General features: G+C 39.5%; 2 protein-coding genes across 2 annotated transcripts; both read right to left on the bottom strand.

The window, feature by feature from the left end:
* On the bottom strand, positions 1-2,377 carry LOC134202460 (uncharacterized). The gene is given in 6 exon segments (XM_062677443.1): positions 1-318; positions 321-492; positions 559-1,025; positions 1,462-1,796; positions 1,845-2,235; positions 2,295-2,377. Coding segments are annotated over 6 exon segments (1,644 nt in total). The 3' UTR covers positions 1-122.
* A 4,499-nt stretch (positions 2,378-6,876) lies between these two features.
* Positions 6,877-7,885, bottom strand: LOC134202459 (uncharacterized protein K02A2.6-like). Its single transcript, XM_062677442.1, has 2 exons — positions 6,973-7,885; positions 6,877-6,899 (listed from the first exon to the last, which is right to left on the bottom strand). Exons 1-2 carry the CDS (start codon positions 7,883-7,885, stop codon positions 6,877-6,879), a joined length of 936 nt encoding a protein of 311 aa, XP_062533426.1.
* Positions 7,886-19,078: the final 11,193 nt, after the last annotated feature.

Genomic DNA, 19,078 nt, shown 5'->3' with positions numbered 1-19,078 from the left:
GTCGTTATCCAAAACAATAAACACAACTTTAACAGCTTTTATTCATTTAAATTACGGATTAATTCAGTAAACATGTATTAAAATTCCGGGGAAACTACGTTCTCCATATTGTCAACGGTTCCTCATTCCAAATAACGGTTCAATAATTCTCCTGCCTTATCGAGTACGACCTCCAACCTCTCATTAATCCGTTTTTGCTGCTCAAGAACTTCACATTGCTTGATTAGGACATTTTGCTGAAGCTGAGCGTTCGAGAGCTTTTCTTGATTCCTTCGAGGTTTTCGCTTGTAGCACCCACTTGGCGTTTGTGGTTTCTGTTTTCTTCAGATGTACGCGATTTTCCGGAGCCTATTTGGCCTGATTCTGCCAAAACGTTAAGAACCGAACGTCCAACGTTGACCAGTGAATTAAGCATGTCTTCTTCGTCGTCCGAAATTATCATGCTGCTCCGTTTCATCACAGCAGTGGAGCTCGATCCCACTGAAACACCATCTGTGAGTAAACATTTAGAGTTTATTAATTAAAGGACTCTTTATTTCTTAGAATAAAAATACTTACAGTTCACTTTCGTTACTGCAGGGTTTTCTTCAGCTCCTAGGAGGTCATAGATGATTCTCTCTCCCGGATTCAAGGATATTTGTTTATTCCCGGTAGCCTTTTTGTCCGTTTTGGATTTGATTCGCGATTTCATATTGTTCACCTTTTTCAATATTTGTTTTTCTGTTAATTCGATGCCATGTTCCACCAAGAAATGCATAATCATTTCTTTTGCCGCCTGTGATTTCATTTTCTTCATCTGGGGGGTTTGATTTTTTTGCAACAAGACACTCCCGAAGCGGCGCAAAGCGGTAGCAAAATGGAAATCACTGATTTGTGTTGATTTTTCTGGAACTTCCTTGGATAATCCATCTTCGTCATCATTTGGCACCTGCAAGTTCACTTCTGGATATGCAAATTCGACTTCAACAACTGGTTTTCGTGGAACTGGCGATTTTCTTCCATAATGTAAGATTTTCACTGCGTAGCTGACATGAATTCGCGACACAAACAAACAGTCCGAGAGTCCGAGCGTGAACTAAAAAAATGTCGTAACTGGAAAAAGATGATAATTTTTCGTAAAATAAGTTTTCAATTTTCAGTACTCCAGACGAGATTCCAGACGCATTTCCTACATTTTATTTCAAACCTACTAACTCTTATGTAATTTTGAAAACCCGTGAGAATAAGTTTATAACGCTATAGAAAAAAAAATAAGAAAAACAAAAAGTACAAAAAATATAGTTAGGATGTTTTTAAAAATAACTCTAGTTTTCTTTTTTTGACGTTTCTACCTTGTGTAGTAGATGCTCAAGTTCGAAATAGCTTCGGCTACATGTTCGAATTTGTTTTTATTCATACCAAAGTTGTAGTTTACTCTGTGGAAAATACTTTCGAGTAGATGCTACAAGGGTTGAGGTTTACTACTTTTTATTCATACGACCCAATAGCTTCTTTGAATCGTCATCCACTTCGACCTGTAGGTATGCGTCCGACAAATCGATGATGCTAAAGACACGACTACCAGCCAACTGAGCAAAAATTTCTTCAGGCGTCGGCAGAGGATAATGGTTTGCTTCCAACGCATTGTTCAGTCCTGTCGAATAGTCCGCGCAGATGCGAACTCGTCCATTGGGTTTACGGACAGCAACGATCGGAGCGGCCCATTCCGAAAAATCGATTGGAGTGATGATTCCCATGGATTCGAGACGGTTTAGCTCGGTGTCAACCAATGGAATTGTGTTGAATGGAACCGGGCGCTTTGGGCAAAAAACAGGTTTTTCGTTAGGTTTAAGGAAAAGTTTTACCTTTGTCTTTGTGCAGTGTCCTAGCGAGTCGTCGAACACGTTCGGATGGTCACTCCGGAGCTTTTGGATCTCGTCATCAAACGCTGGTTTGGTTGTCGAAGAGATGCTGTTGCAGATCGAATCGAATGGCAGTGCCCACAGATTGAACATATCGATCCAATCGATGCCGAAAACGTTGAGGCTAGGGGATGACGAGACAAAACATTTGCCACGTTTCGTTGTCCCGTTGAACGTGACATTGCATTCAAACTCGCCAATGAGCCCCAGTGGTTTACCGGATGCGTTGACTGCGTTGATCGATGGGGGCGTCGTTTGTGGGTTACCCAGCTGATGCCATGTTTGTTCGCAGATTACCGTGATGTCGCTTGCAGAATCAAGTTGTATTATGTACCTTAAAATGAGTTACCTCAGTTTAATGTGTAACCATTATAAACAATATTTATATCAAACGCTTGACGTATGTCAAGCGTCATCGAATAAATGAACCGGCGTTTGTCGGTCTCTTTCAACACGAACCACCAAGCGAGTAACATCTCCTTTTACAACAGCTCCGAAACCCTTCAAGTATTTATTATAATTTAATTAACCAATCGTTCCTCCGCGAGTATCTCCGTTCGGTTCCGTCTACCTCAGTCGCTCTTGCCGGTTATAATATTGGCGACGAGGAAAATCTACGAAAAGTGCGCGTGTGAGAAAAAAAAGTGCTGTTCCCCGGGCGATTGCCGGATAGGCAGTGTGCAGTTTTGCCTCCGGGGCGGAGCGCGATTTCAACAGCAGCGGCACAGAAAGTTTAGACTGGTTGCAGAGCAGGTGGTAGATATCGGAACATTTCCGACTGGGATTTTCCCGGAGAAGCGGTATTGGTAAAGTATAAAGGGATTGGAAAAGCTAATGAAAGCACGTTTTTGAGCTAGTGAAACACCATTTTGTGGTGTATGAGGTGTACGGTAGTGATTTCATTTCATTGAAACAAAACAACAAAACACGGAGAAAAAAGTTGTGAAAAAGATTTTTTAATATAATTAAATAATCAATTTTTCTTTTCTTTATGTTTAGCCGGTGATAATTGTATGCTAAATTAAAACTACGCCTATTGTTTTACGTTTTTAACAAAGGGTTGGAACAACAAAGGAAGAGTGAAAAGGTTTTAGAAACCAATTATCAGGTTGATTAATTAGTGTTCTTCTTTATTTTCCAAATAGTGGCGATTGCCGGCGAAGAGGAAGTTTTTCCTTTCCTTCTGGAATTAGAACCCGCTGAAACTACCGGAGTAAATCATTTTTTCGGGTTTGATATTATTGTATTGCGGTAAGTCCTTTTTGATTATACATTGTTTCTTTTATTTGAAATTTGAAAGTTTTGAGAAAAAAGTGAATGTTTTAGCTCTGGATTATATTTGTTTGTGAAAGAGGGCATTGTGTAGAAGAACAATTGGACAAAATGCTGTTTATCGCATGAATGGCGGATACACTAACGTGAAACGGTTTTGATATATTTATTTGGTGATTTTTTTATTTTTCTTGATGATCAATGGAAGTTTTTTGCTTTTAATTAGTTGTGCGTGAATTTTTTGAAATCAGTTAAGATCTTTTTAATTAGTGTGCTTTTATGGTATCATTGTAACAAATTGATTTGAAACATTTATCCGAATTATTTTGGGGTTATTCCTTATTCAAATTGAATTATTTTGGTTGGTTTTAAAAGTTATAGAAATGATTTCGTACGTAGCACCAAATATCGATCCGTACCGTAAGGGACAATCTTTCGCATCATGGTTCAAGCGGCTTGGGTACCATTTTCGTGTCAATAAAGTAGCAGATGCCGACAAGAAAGACCAGATGTTCCTTCTTGGAGGTGATTATCTTTTTGAAGTGGCTCAAAATTTGTACTTTAGTGAACAGTTGCTTGATGATGCACCGTTAGATGAACTGATTGATAAACTTAAACAAAAGTTAGACAAAACTGATACAGCTTTGATTCAACGGTTTAAATTTGGGTCCCGAGTACAGCAACCTGGTGAAACAGCCAGTGATTTTCTTCTTTCGCTTAAACTCCAAGCTGAGTATTGTAACTTTAAAGGTGATAAACAGGATCGCATACTTGATCGAATTCTCATTGGCTTGTCGGATGACGCCTTGAGACAAAAGTTATTAGCGGAATATGGAGACAAATTGAATCTAGCTCAAGTTGAGAAAATTATTTCTACATGGAGTTTGCTGCTTCTAATGCAAAAACATTAACACAAAACAATTCTCTTGAACAAATTGCTTCTATTGTTGGAAGTCGTGGTAACCTTTTTCAACGCCTGGCAAATTTAAATCAAGGGCATGGTCCAGTGAAGAGCCGAGTAGGCTACAGACATTTTCAGGCGATGACGAGCGCAACACAAAACCCTACAATAGGTACAACAATCGCGCGAATCATCGTTCGGAGACTGAACAGGTTAGACAAGAGCGGCACCATGAACAACAAAAAGTGGTACCAGGATGCAGTGGTTCACCCGGTGGAACTCAAAAGCGATGAGCAACTAGTAATCGACCGACGAGTGTGCTACTATTGTGGAGTTCGAGGACATGTTCGCAGGAGGTGCCCGAAGCTGGAGCAATTCAAGAGGAGTCCGATCCTCGGTCCGATCAATAACATCAACTTTGAAAAAACCTGTGCGAAAAATGACGATAATTTGTCGAATATGATGAGTAGTTGGGAAGACAAAAGTGATGATTTGGATCCAGGTGAATTACAGTGCATGCATGTTTCCTCCATTAGCAAAAGTCGTCCATGTTTGCTAGAACTAGATATTCAAGGCAGATGGAGATTGATAGTGGCTCCGACGTTTCCGTGATTGGTAAGAAGCTATTTTTGGCTAAATTCGATGTTCCACTTGAAAAAAGTTCCAATAGTTTGATAGTGTTAAACGGTTCTCGATTGAAAATTGTTGGGAAAGTTGTTGTTTCGGTAGTATTTCGGAATATAAAGGCAAAATTGAAACTTCTAGTATTGGATAGTGATCATGATTTTATTCCTTTATTTGGGAGAACCAGGTTGGATGTTTTCTTTCCCAACTGGCGTAATAGTTTTGAAAAACAAGTAACTGGAAACAGAATAAGTATACACAAGAACAACGATTTAATGATTTATGTCAAGACTAAATTGTCTGATGTTTTCATTAAAGATTTTTTGACTCCAATTAAAGGTTATGAAGCCGAATTGGTTTTAAAAATTGACACACCTATTTATAGGAAAGCATTTGACGTTCCCGATGCAATAAGGGATAATAGTGCTGATATTTGTTTGCGATTCCCATTGGAGCAGTCAGTTGCTGATTTGGAAATGATTGTTAGTGCTTGTGATGCTTCTGCTGTTATGGCAGAGCAACCAAAACAGTTGAATAATTTGAAATGTACTCCTTCCACAACACTTTTTGATAGAATACACCAAGAATATTTCTACTATAAGCATCACATTTGGTTTTTGAACGCTGATGGCTTTTCAAAGTGGATGGAAGTTGAACGGAGGAAAAATAAAAATGAATGTGAAGAATTGATAAAACTACTGTTAGCATATTTTGCTAAAGGTAGCCTCACACCTCGGGAATTTGATCCGCGGATTTTTTCCCCATGTGTTTTTACATATGCGATGTTTTCGGGATTTGGGCACGGAAAATCAAAATCCCGGCCCCATTTAAAATGCACGGGGACTAAAATCCGCCGGAAAATTTTCCCGAGGTGTAAGGTGGCCTTAAATATGGGTTTCCAGACAGAATGTCAAGTAGTGGTCCTCTATTAAGTCCTCACTTTTTTGAGAGGCAAGGAATATGGGGTTTAAACAGTCATCCGTATAATCTTGCTATTAATGGCAAGGCGGAGAGAATAGTTCGAATGGTTAAAGATGTAATTAGAATGTTTTTACTTGACCCAAAGTACTTTTACGCAGAGGAGGATTTAATTGGACTAGTTTTAATACATTTAAAAAATAATATGACGATGGAAGGATTTATTTCTTCTCGAAATGTTTTATGTTATTATTTTAAATTGTTAATCGATATGATTAATGTAATACTAAACAAAAACGATAAAAATGTACCATTAACTAAATGTGATAACCGCAATGATAAATTGTCGACGAGATATAGTAACGATATTGACAAAACGCCTAGTAAAGATCCTTTAGGCAGCCGGATGGCTGATGATGTGTTATGGTACAGAAACAGTAACCCTCTGTCTAAATGGTTGAAAGCTAATTTTCGTAAACGTTTTTGTAAAAATATTTTACAGACTACAGCTACGGCGCGCAGAAGTCTAATAAAGATCGTGCATGATGAGGACGGCCGGGTTCGACGAAAGATGGTGGTACATGTCGATCATGATGTCGATGATGCCGATCCATTACCACCACCATGTAGTACGTTTGGCGAGGACTCTTTCTGGGGAATCCCGGAGAGCGATTTGCTAAGACGAAGAAACGACGAACTTCTGCCGGTGAAGCCGAATCGAAAACGAATGATTACTAATTTGGCGCTCGATGGCCTGCCAATGCGTTCGAAGAAAACGCGATGCAACAATCTGAAAAGTAAATTCAAATATTTTCAAAGATCGAAGTTAAGTTTGTTAATATTGCTGTCAATGTTTAATTCATGTCTTGTCAATTATAAAAGATAATCGAACATCTATAAAAAGGGAAGGATTATTATGTACCTTAAAATGAGTTATCTCAGTTTAATGTGTAACCATTATAAACAATATTTATATCAAACGCTTGACGTATGTCAAGCGTCATCGAATAAATGAACCGGCGTTTGTCGGTCTCTTTCAACACGAACCACCAAGCGAGTAACATCTCCTTTTACAACAGCTCCGAAACCCTTCAAGTATTTATTATAATTTAATTAACCAATCGTTCCTCCGCGAGTATCTCCGTTCGGTTCCGTCTACCTCAGTCGCTCTTGCCGGTTATAATAGTTGCAACGACGTTGTGACATCGTTGATGATTGTCGTCACAAATCTTCGCTTTTTTGATCGGTTCGCAATATGGTTCACCACGGAGACCCCTCGGGAACTGTAACCACCAGATTTCTTTTTCTTCTTCGTTTCAGGCTTCTTTGCGGTCGATTGAGCTGGGCTGGAATTACCGCCGGGCGATTTCTTGATGCAGCCGCAGTAACCTTCCTTGTGGCCGACGCGATTGCATGTTTTGCAGCGATGGTCGGAAAATGGGCAGTCACGGACGTAGTGAACTTGACCACACTGCCAGCATGGTGTAGATGGTAGTTGCTTACCTTTTGCTTTCGATGGACGTTGCGACTGATGCTCCTTTTTCTCCGAGATCGAGTGGACCACGTGCTTCAAAACCGATGGTTTTTCGATGAGCGTCGTGTCCGCCTTGAGGTTGACTAGTCGCTGGAACTCGTCGATGAGCGTTTGGAGAGTCACCGGTGCGTTAGCGGTCTCGCCCTCCATGCGGGAAAGAAGACGTGCCCGAACGTCCGCGTAGCGTGATGCCTTAAGACCACATACGAAAACCAAGCACTTGAAGTGATCGATACTTACTTTTGCGAATTCAAACTCCTCGCATGCACGGTTTACCTTTCCTCCGTAACTGATAATGTCTTCGGCTTCGCTTTTTACCAGCTGCAAGCATTGAAAGCGTTTGTTGAAAACAGATGTTGACGTGCCGAAAATTTTCTTCAGCGTGGAAACCGTGTCAATGAACTGGATGTCCTTCGGAAGCCTGGGCAGGATGTAGTTCACATAGCGGCTGTGTGAAGCATGATCTAGCTTCCGCAAGAGAAGACGTACCTTGGCCGCGTCATCGAGATTCCGGGCGTCGTTGTCGAAAAGGTCCGAATAACGTGCAAACCACTTTTCAAACGTGATGCCATTGTCGGGATCGAACACAAATTCAATCATGTTTGTGGAAAGGGACTCTAGAACTTTCTCCTGGTTGATCGGCGTCGGTGTGGCCAACCGTTGGAGCAAGTCAGCCATTTGCAGAATCGCTTGCTGGATTTCCTCTCCGTGTGCCGGAACTGAATTTGTCGCCATTTTCGCACTGCGCCGAATTTGAATTTGTTGCGTAAGGAACAATCTTATTCACTTTCACCTCGTCGCCAAATGTTGTGTTTCGGGATCAGCCGAAATAGTGAAAAACGTGGTTTTACTAATTACGGAATAACTAATTTTATTGCGTCTTCACTAGACCACGGCTAAATGCAAAAGAGAGCGAGTTAGGCTCGGGCAACTCGCAGGTTGCTAAGATTGAAAATTACGTTGCTATGGTAACCAATTTAAAGTTTAAATTTAGCGTGGTGTGCTACGATCACACCTAACACTTTGCATATCAAAGAATATTGTGGCCGAATTTCATAAAATTTGGTCGACAAAAACCCCCCTGCCAATAATATAACAAAACCTGCCAAAGCCGTCTTTCCCCCTAATAAAAGCGAAAGTTTAAATTTTATAGTGCTGTAAGGATGCAGTACGCATGAAGATAAAACTACCGTGAAGGCACCGTAATCATCCTTTTGAAAAAAATATCGCCAAATGGATTGGCTAAATATTCATAACGAGTTTGCTACTATTATAGAATTTATACAAATAAAGGAAACTTCGAAATATAAGTTTATTTTTTAGTTTTATAACCTGTTTTTATGTGCAGGGCTGTTACAACAATAGCGGTTTTCGCGGATTTGCTCTCCCAGTCGCAAAAATCGCGGTTGTTTGAAATTGTGTCGCGAAAAACGCGGATTTATATTTACGCTCTATATCAGAGGTTCCCAAACTGTGGGTCGCGACCCCCAGGGGGTTTCGTGGGCTGTTCAATGGTGGGTCGCGAAAAACAAATCTTATTTCACATTTTTGTTACTATTTTGTCTCACAAATCTATTCCATATTTTGAATTAGGATCTAAGTAATGATTTGAAGATTAAAGAACAACAAACCTGACGAGGCCAACGGACTTTTTTTTTTGTTATACGATATTTTTCAAGTATAAAGAAGTACTCTACAATCTAAATCTAAACCCCAAACCCAATCCAAAACCAATCCTAATCCAATTCGAATCCAATCTAAATCAAATCCAAATCTTTTTAAAATCCAATCCAAATCTAATTCAAATTCAATCCAAATCTAATTCAAATCCAATCCTAATCAAATTGAAATCCAATTCAAATCCAATCAAAATCCAATCCAAATTCAATTCAAATCCCATCCAAATCCAAACCAATCCAATCCAAAAAATTGACGAAATTTGTGACAAATACACTAATAGAATATAAAGCAATTTATTATGATTTGTCCAATCTAACGCGAACTCATTTTTATCTAATTTCACAAAGTGAATGCATTTGGTACCTGGTGGATCGCAAGCAATATGGGATTCTGCTAGGTGGGTCGCATGTCTAAAAGTTAGGGAACCTCTGCTCTATATTGTTTAATTCACACGATATTTGATCAGGGACGCCGAATGGTGTTTAGAAGTAAGTCTTTGTTTTCAATATTTTGGACAGTGGTTCCCATGAATGTTTTTGCGAAAATCGCGAATTATTATTACAATTTGGGGAACGACACTTTGTATATTTTGCTCCCAAAGGGTGTTATTGTCCGGATCAAACGCATTGAAATTCGCTCCTGAACTGAGCTAAAGCATGCGGTTTGTCGCACGTAATCATGCTGGTTATTATCAACTCTGTCCATTCGGTTGAGCGATAGAGAGAGAGGTTCTTCATCTCTCTGACCTTCTATTGAATCCCAGGTCTGCTCCATATAGTGATTCCCAGTACTCCAAGCTGCTTATATGAACTATTTGCTAATCTAGTCCTTTGTGGTGTCATAGTTCTATTACCATCATTGCTTACCAAAGAATAGCTTGAGAGCAAATCGATGGTGGTTCACACTTAAATCATTTCACAGATTTCGGTGAATTTTGCTTCATTTCACCGAAATCTCAACAGCAGATTTGTTCGGTAATTATTTCACCGATTTTCTGCGGTATTTTCCTTTGTTCAACTGTCAAAACCACCAAAAAATCTGTAAAATTTTCACCGAACAGTTCTGCTGTTGAGATTTCGGTGAAATTTCACAGAAATCTGCGATTTATTTTAAGTGTGTGGTTGTTGAGCAATCGTCTAATTTTTATAACTCAGGTTGATATCTAAAATGTCTCGTTTTAAGGATTCTCTTTCTAAAAGATTGTAAATTAAGAACACTAGGATATAAGCGGACAACGGGCAGGAATAGGAACGTGGAACGTTTTAACCCTAGCCCAGCAGGGTAAATTGGCACAACTTGCCAATGAGGCACGCCGCATCAAGCTTGAGATCCTGGGACTGAGTGAAGTCCGTTGGCCAAACTTTGGAGAACACAGAACGCCGTCGGGACAAGTTCTGCTATACTTTACGAGGTGAACGCTCCCCGGCATCGCGGAGTTGGCTTCCTACTAAGCGCTCAGGCACACTCTGCGCTTATGAAGTGGGAACCTATAAGTGAAAGGATAATCGTTGCCAGATTTAGAACACGGGTCCGAACCTTACTATAATCAAATGTTATGCGCCATCCGATGCTGCCGATCTGCAAGACAACAGTCAACTCAATGCCGTCGTAGATAGAATTCCGAAGGTGGATCTGTTCCCTTGATATGAAGATCTGTTTGGGCGACTTCAATGCGAAGATCGGATCCGACAACTCGAACCATGAGCGCACTATGGGACGCCATGGTCTCGGAGAAATGAGCGAAAACGGAGAGCTGTTCGCAGAATGTTGTGGTAATAATGACATGGTGATCGGGGGATCGCTCTTCCCTCATCGACCGGTTCACAAGGTCACGTGGGTCTCCCCTGACGGCTTTCTTCTTCTTCTTATTGGCATTACATCCCCACACTGGGACAGAGCCGCCTCGCAGCTTAGTGTTCATTAAGCACTTCCACAGTTATTAACTGCGAGGTTTCAAAGCCAGGTTACCATTTTTTGCATTCGTATATCATGAGGCTAACACGATGATACTTTTATGCCCAGAGGGAAGTCGAGACAATTTCCAATCCGAAAATTGCCTAGACCGGCACCGGGAATCGTACCCAGCCACCCTCATCATGGTCTTGCTTTGTAGCCGCGCGTCTTACCGCACGGCTAAGGAGGGCTCAGGAGGGTGACGGCTTTACAGAAAATCAAATTGACCACATCTGCGTCAGCCGAAAATGGAAACGGAGCCTTCTTGATGTACGGAATAAACGTAGTGCCGATATCGCGTCTGATCATCACCTCCTCATCGGCGAAATACGCCTGCGCATTGCGCGGATTTGTCGGCAGGAGAAAAGAGTTGGACGACGATTCAACACACGCCGACTGGAAGATGCCACGGTGAAACGGTCCTTCGTTGAAGAACTGGAGACGCGTGCTGCAGATATTCCGGAAGGTGGCAGCGTGGAAGACCAATGGACCGCCATCAAGAATGCCTTCATCGCCACCAGCGAGAACAATCTGGGCGAATTGCGCCCATTGACGCTTGATTACTTGAGAAGGAAACTGCGTATAAGAAGCACTGTTGGTGGAATAATCAGTCGAAGATTCATAAGGCGCCAGTTATGAATTTCGATAGTGTTTAAAGTCTCCTTAATAAAGACACAAAAAAAAAAAAAATTTCGATAGTCCAGTTCGCTGAGTGATAGAGATTCAAACAGCCATCCATAGCATGAAATCGAATAAAGCCCCAGGGGTCGACCGCATATCAGCCGAAATGCTCAAAGCCTACCCCATGACATCCGCTCTACTACTGCATCGTTTATTAATTTCGTACATAAGAATATATAGCTAAATAAATACCATGCATCCATATCAATAACCATCGCAAAAAAAAATGAAGCGGGTATAGTTTTATTTCTTATCTTGGTTGTAGTGGATAAGATTGGCATTAGATGTTGTGATAAAATTATTACAGCAAAATGCCATTATCATCAATTCCTTGAAATCTGCATTTGACATATGTTCTAATTATATGCACTCATTTATTGAGTAACTCGAATCAACGTGTATTGTGTTAATTTGAGCTCCATGGTAACGCAAAAATGTTTTTGGTTTCCTCGAGTTCGTGTCAGAACGAATCGACGACGGAAATCAGTTTGCTGAGTATTGTTGCGGCGAACGGTCGAGCTTAGAAACCTCGTCCGGTCACGACAATGACGCAGCCGGTAGTGTTGAAATAGTGATTTTTTTAGTTGGTTGAGCTCCCTGGAATTTCGGAACATCGGTGTCATCGAGATCAGGTAAGGAAGGATATGTCCCGAGGAATTGTTAGAAAGGAAGATAAGATGAAAAATGACGTTCGAATGCTAGCGTCTCCGGTAGGCTCCCTGACGGAAGGGCAGAGGAGTACGCCGGGTGACAAGAAAGGTGCAAAAAAAGAAGATGGCACATTGAGGAAAACAAAAATTAAAGGCAAAAAAGTTGGCAAAATGAAAAACAAAAATAAAAACAATGAAGAATGCTAGCGTCCCTGGTAGGCTCCCTGGCGAAAGGGCAGAGGAGTAGGTCGGGTGACAAGAAAGATGCAAAAAAAAAGATGGCACATTGAGAAAAACAAAAATTAAAGCCAAAAAAGTTGGCAAAAAAAAAATTAAAACACAAATGGAAAACCAACATTAGATATAATATTAGGATAAAATATGTGATCGGTGGATGGATGGCCAAAGTGGAAAAAGGTGGAAAAATGGCATAATGAATAAAAGACCTAATATTGGATTAAATTTGATTAGGAATTGATATGAAAATTGGATACAACTATTATATTTGAAATTAGGATTTGAAGAAACACGGAATAATGAGGTATCGACTGTTTACTTCGATGAAACTTGCTTCCAGCTGGTAACAGCAGTAAAATGTGTAGACAACAACCTTCTGTGCACCATGTCTACAGTACTCGTCACTGGGTGGCGATGGGCGGAGTTGGAATGGATTTGAATTGCATTTTGGATTGATTTTGGATTGATCTTTTGGATTAGTATTTGTATTGGATTGGATTTGAATTAGATTTTATTTTTTATTTGGATTGGATTTGGATTGAATTTGGATTGGATTTGGATCGGATTTGAATTGAATTTGGACTGGATTTGGATTGAATTTGGATTGGATTTGAATTGAATTTGGATTGGACTTGGATTGGATTTGGATTGGATTTGAATGGAATTTGGATTGGATTTGGATTGAATTTGGATTAGATTTAATTTGGATTGGATTTCATTTGTATTAGGATTGGATTTGGATTGGATTTGGATTGAATTTGGATTGGATTTGAACTGGATTTGGATTGGATTTGAATTGAATTTGGATTTGATTTGAATTAGATTTGGATTGGATTTGGATTTGGATTGGACTTGGATTGGATTTGGATTGGATTTGGATTGGATTTGGATTGAATTTGGATTGGATTTGGATTAGATTTTATTTGGATTGGATTTGGATTGATTTTGGATTGGATTTGGATTGAATTTGGATTGGATTTGGATTGGATTTGGATTGAATTTCGATTGGATTTGCATTAGATTTTATTTGGATTGGATGTGAATTGGATTTGGATTGAATTTGAATTGGATTTGGATTAGATTTGGATTGAATTTGAATTGGATTTGGATTGGATTTGGATTGGATTAGAATTGGATTTGGATTGGATTTGGATTGGATTTGGATTGAATTTGGATTGAATTTGGATTGAATTTGCATTGGATTTGGATTGGATTTGGATTAGATTTTATTTGGATTGGATGTGGATTGGATTTGGATTGGATGTGGATTGGATTTGGATTGGATGTGGATTGGATTTGTATTGGATTTGGATTGGACTTGGATTGGACTTGGATTGGACTTGGATTGGACTTAGATTGGATTTGGATTGAATTTGGATTGGATTTGGATTAGATTTTATTTGGATTGGATGTGGATTGGATTTGAATTGAATTTGGATTTGAATTGGATTTTTATTTGGATTGGATTTGGATTGGATTTGAATTGAATTTGAATTGGATTTGGATAGGATTTGGATTGAATTTAAATTGGATTTTAATTGGATTTGGATTAGATTTTATTTGGATTGGTTTTGGATTGAATTTGGATTAGATTTGGATTTTGATTGGATTTGGATTGAATTTGGATTGGATTTAGATTGGATTTTATTTGGATTGGATTTGGATTTAATTTTGAATTGGATTTGGATAGGATTTGGATTAGACAGCATTCGGATTGTATTTGGATTGGACAGCATTCGGATTGATTTTGGATTTAATTTGGATTTAATTCGGACAGGATTCCGATTGAATTTGGATGGCATTTGGATCGGATTGTCATATTGTCAATCTAAGATTGATTCATAAGAATTGGTTAATAATGTTTATCTAGGATCAAAGATATTTGCAACAGGGGCATCTCAATAAAATTTGCAATAAATCACCTCAAGAGTAGAGGAGGGGGAGAATGTAGTGGATAAGATTGGCATTAGATGTTGTGATAAAATTATTACAGCAAAATGCCATTATCATCAATTCCTTGAAATCTGCATTTGACATATGTTCTAATTATATGCACTAATTTATTGAGTAACTCGAATCAACGTGTATTGTGTTAATTTGAGCTCCATGGTAACGCAAAAATGTTTTTGGTTTGGTCAGTTTGCTGAGTATTGTTGCGGCGAACGGTCGAGCTTAGAAACCTCGTCCGGTCACGACTTTCTAATAATTATCAAATAATTAAACAATTATCCTAGTATGCAGAAAAACAAAAACATGATTTATAGGAACGTGTAGCGTCAAATAAAATGTAGATGAACCAGTAGCGTTCATGGAGTAATATGAACCAGTAGCATTTTTGGGACTATAAGAACCAGTAGCGTTTGTCGTGGAATAAGGATTTAGAAGATCTAATAAATGAACAAGTATGTTTGCATATGAGTTCGTGTTTTCCTAATTTTTCTATTTCACTCGTCTGAATCATAAAATAATATATTCGTGCATTGAACTGTGGTTTCGAGAAATACTCGGATAAGGTTGGTGAGATTTTGAAAGAAATTTACTTGGTTGATGTGGTAGTGGAAAATTGCCGTTCAGATGAGCTTCGTAAAGCAATTCTTAAAAAAGATCGCACGCTGAGAGAAATCGAAGAAATTGCTGCAGCGATTGAAAACACGGACCAACAGTTAAGAGATTTGAAGGAAAGTTGCAGGGACATACGTGATACACCCGTTTATGAGATCGGTAGCACACGCAAGATTCCAACTATATCTAATAAATTTCATCTGAATAACGGTAAGAATAAACGTTAGTTTAATTGGTGTATACGGTATGTTATTATCTTCAAATTATATTTCAATAATATTTACACTATTATCACAGGAAAAGATCGTGTGCAGAGAATCGGAGCTCCATCAAAACATCCGGTATATCCGGAAGCTACGCGAAGAGTATCTAATCATAAGAACGATAAGTTGGTTTGTTACTCGTGTGGCCATCAGGGACATTTTTCGAAGTCTTCGGATTGCCCAGCGAAAGGACGCACTTGCCGGCGATGTCATGGTTTGGATCATTTCGAAGTGATGTGCAGAAAACGTAAGCAACACTCCGCTGGCGGAGAGAAATCTAAGAGGCTTTACGAGGTGAAGCACGTACCTGCAACTAAAAAGATGTATGATGAAGAGCAGGAAAACAACTCAGAGGACTTGGCGAAGGTATACTATGCTTTCTATGGTGGAAACGAAAGCAACATTCTGGACTGCACAATAGGAGATGTATCTATTAAAGTACTTATTGATTCGGGCGCTGATGCAAATCTAATTAGGATGGAGACGTGGGAGACGTTGAAAACTGAAAAAGTTCGTGTGCTGAAGTCGACAAAAGGATGCTCAAGAATATTGAAAGGTTACGGAAGTGATAAACCGTTATCCGTTATTGGAACGTTTGAAGCTGAGGTACGCATTGGACAAAATGCCAAAATGAAGAGTACCGATTCCTATGGAAGAAGCAGTAAACAGGAAGCTAGAAGAACTACTGAAACGCGACATTATAGAAGTGAAGCGAGGGCCAGCAACCTGGGTGTCGCCATTAGTAGTTGTGGGTAAGACATCTGGTGAACCGAGAATTTGTCTGGATTTACGACGCGTGAATGAAGCTGTAGTTCGGGAGCATTTTCCCATGCCAGTTGTAGATGAGTACTTGGCAAGATTAAGAAAAGGGCAGATGTGGAGTAAACTGGATATCCGAGAAGCGTTCCATCAAGTAGAGCTTGACAAGGATTCGAGAGACATCACGACATTCATAACAAATCAAGGGTTATTCAGGTTCAAGCGGCTTCCTTTCGGATTGGTAACAGCTCCAGAAATCTTCCAACGCATTATGGAAGAAATGCTTTCAGGTTGTGAGGGTACTTATTGGTACTTAGACGATATCATCGTTGAAGGAGAAACAAAGGAGATACATGACAGCAATTTGGAAAAGGTAGATTAATTTGAATTTTCTTTGTTTAGGTTAATATAAAGGTTATAAATGGAATGCAAATAACTATTTTTAGGTTCTTAAAAGATTCAAAGATAGAGATGATCGCAGCAAGCCATGCGCGCGGATGGTTGGTTTTGAATTTGCTGTCACGTTTTTGTTCGTTCGCGCAAGAAACAGATTCGGCTGATGTTTATATTTTGCATGTAGTAGAAAAGTGTTTTGAAGTTTGGAATTTACCGTTAATAAAATGTATTTCTTAATTGAGTGCGCGAAGTCGTTTGTGTATGCGGTGCGGGGATGTTTTTGGTGAAATATGTGTGGCTGTGTGATAATGCCAGATATAGATGGTTATTTATCCCTTATTTAACGAATTACTCCGTATAGCTTTGAAATAGTGAAGTAAATTGTTCGTGGAAGTGATTGGATCAATTTGGTGAGATTGTTTCAATATGTTTTTATATGATTCCAAAATTAAATGCGCGCTGGATTAAAAAAATCCCGAAGTTTGTTTATGGATCCATTATCCAATTGATAATGGTAGCATAAACAGGCGGGGCTTATTGCTAGTGAAAGTGACCTCGGACTGGACGTGAGTTACCAGGCAGTCTGAAATGGGTCACTGGAGCTGCAGTAGAGCTAGCACCTTCTAACACCCGGGCTAAAGCTGACTCTATTAAAGACAGCTTTTTTCCATAATACCACTGCCGGGCAGTGGGGGTTAGATTGAAGATACACACACACACTTAAAAGATTCAAAGATAGAGGCGTAGAATTAAATTGGACTAAATGCGAGTTCGGGGTTTCAAACTGGGGGGACACTGGGGTGTCCTAGAAACCGTATATCTAAGGAAGGTATGAGTCCATCAACATCCAAGATAAGAGCCGTCTTGTCTTTTCGTTTCCCTTCTTCGGAGTCAGAAGTTCGTAGTTTTCTTGGACTAGCAAACTATATGAATAAGTTTATACTAGATCTGGCTACCCTAGCTGAACCACTGCGAGAACTTACGAAGAAAGGTATAACATATATATATATATATATATATATATATATATATATATATATATATATATATATATATATATATATATATATATATATATATATATATATATAAGGCACAAAACAATTGTAATCGCCGATGCAAGTCCATCGGATCTGGGAGCAGTTTTATGTGAAGAAAATAAGGATGGGGTATCACGCGTTATATGTTTTGCATCAAAATCTCTAACGGATACTGAACGTCGATACTGCCAGCTGACAGAAAGAGAGGCATTGGCGCTGGTCTGGAGTGTTGAACGGTTTAGAATGTATTTGTATGGGAGACGTTTCGATCTGATGACGGATTGCAAAGTATTGCAATTTTTGTTTGCACCAAAATCGAAATCGTGTGCTAGAATCGAACGATGGGTATTACGTTTACAATCCTTCGATTATCAAGTGATACATATTCCAGGACCGCAGAATATTGCAGATTGTCTTTCTCGTCTATCAAATATACAATCACAAGCTTTTGATCCAGAGGAGGAATTGATAATAAGAGAAATAGCAGAAATGGCGGGCTCATTGATAGCATTGAAGTGGGATGAAATTAAAGATGAAAGTGAGAAAGACGAAGAAATATCCGAAGTAATACACCTGCTGAAAACTGGAGAAAAGCAGAGTATGCCTTTGGTTTTCAAAGTAATTATAAACGAATTGTCTATTATCGATACCGTTCTATTAAGAATAGACCGAATTGTCATACCACGGAGTCTACGAAAACGTATATTACAAATTGACCATGAAGGTCATCCGGGCGTAAGGATGATGAAAAGCCATTTGAGAACAAATGTTTGGTGGCCGAAAATGGACTACGATATAGAAAAATTCGTTAAACAATGCAAAGGTTGTACTTTAGTATCTACGCCGAATCCACCAGAACCAATGATAAGGCGAGAACTTCCGACTCAACCGTGGGTCGATGTCGCGGTGGACTTTCTGGGTCCGCTTCCTGAGGGTCAATATTTACTGGTTGTTGTTGATTATTATAGTCGCTTTATGGAAGTCTCAGAAATGAAGGAAATAACTGCTTCGGACACTATAAGGGAGTTGGCAACAATTTTTGGTCGGTATGGTCTTCCAAACACAATGAGAGCAGATAACGGTCCACAGTTCAATGAAAATTCCGCGAATTTTGCGAAGATAGCGGTATTATACTCATTAATACGATACCATACTGGCCTGCAATGAATGGAGGGTTGAACGGCAGAACATATCGCTTCTTAAGAGGCTTAGAATTGCACAGGAACTTGCAAAGGAATGGAGAACAGAGCTACGAAAATATCTTCTAACGTATCATTCCACTAGCCACAGCACTACTGGAAAATCACCTGCTGAGCTTATGTTCGGGCGCAACATTAGGTGCAAGTTACCCGTAATTCCACCAATGATATTAGAAGATGGCGAAATACGCGATCGCGACAGAATTTTGAAGGAAAAGGGCAAAGTATATGCAGATAACAGAAGAAAAGCTAGGGAGAGTGACATCGATATAGGCGACCACGTTCTGGCGAAAAGAATGAAGAAGAACAACAAGCTGGAGGCAGACTTCTCCCCAGAAGAATTCGTAGTAATAAGAAAAGTAGGCGGGGACACAAAAATTCCATCGCGTGAATCTGGGAAAGAATATCGCAGAGTGGTAACTCATTTGAAAAAGATTCTGCCACCTGACCCAACCGATACATCAAGAAATACGGATTGTAAGAATCAAAGAGAGAAACATGTGAGAAC

Source organism: Armigeres subalbatus, unplaced genomic scaffold (assembly GCF_024139115.2).
Source record: "Armigeres subalbatus isolate Guangzhou_Male unplaced genomic scaffold, GZ_Asu_2 Contig1232, whole genome shotgun sequence".
NCBI lineage: Eukaryota > Metazoa > Arthropoda > Insecta > Diptera > Culicidae > Armigeres > Armigeres subalbatus.
This window is presented reverse-complemented; position numbering and strand designations above follow the sequence as displayed.

Coding starts and splice junctions, on each gene's coding strand:
- LOC134202459 (XM_062677442.1), bottom strand. CDS start 7,885: ATGGCGACAAATTCAGTTCCGGCACACGGAGAGGAAATCCAGCAAGCG. Junction 6,900..6,972: donor CATCAAGAAATCGCCCGGCG/GTAATTCCAGCC, acceptor TGGTGGTTACAG/TTCCCGAGGGGTCTCCGTGG.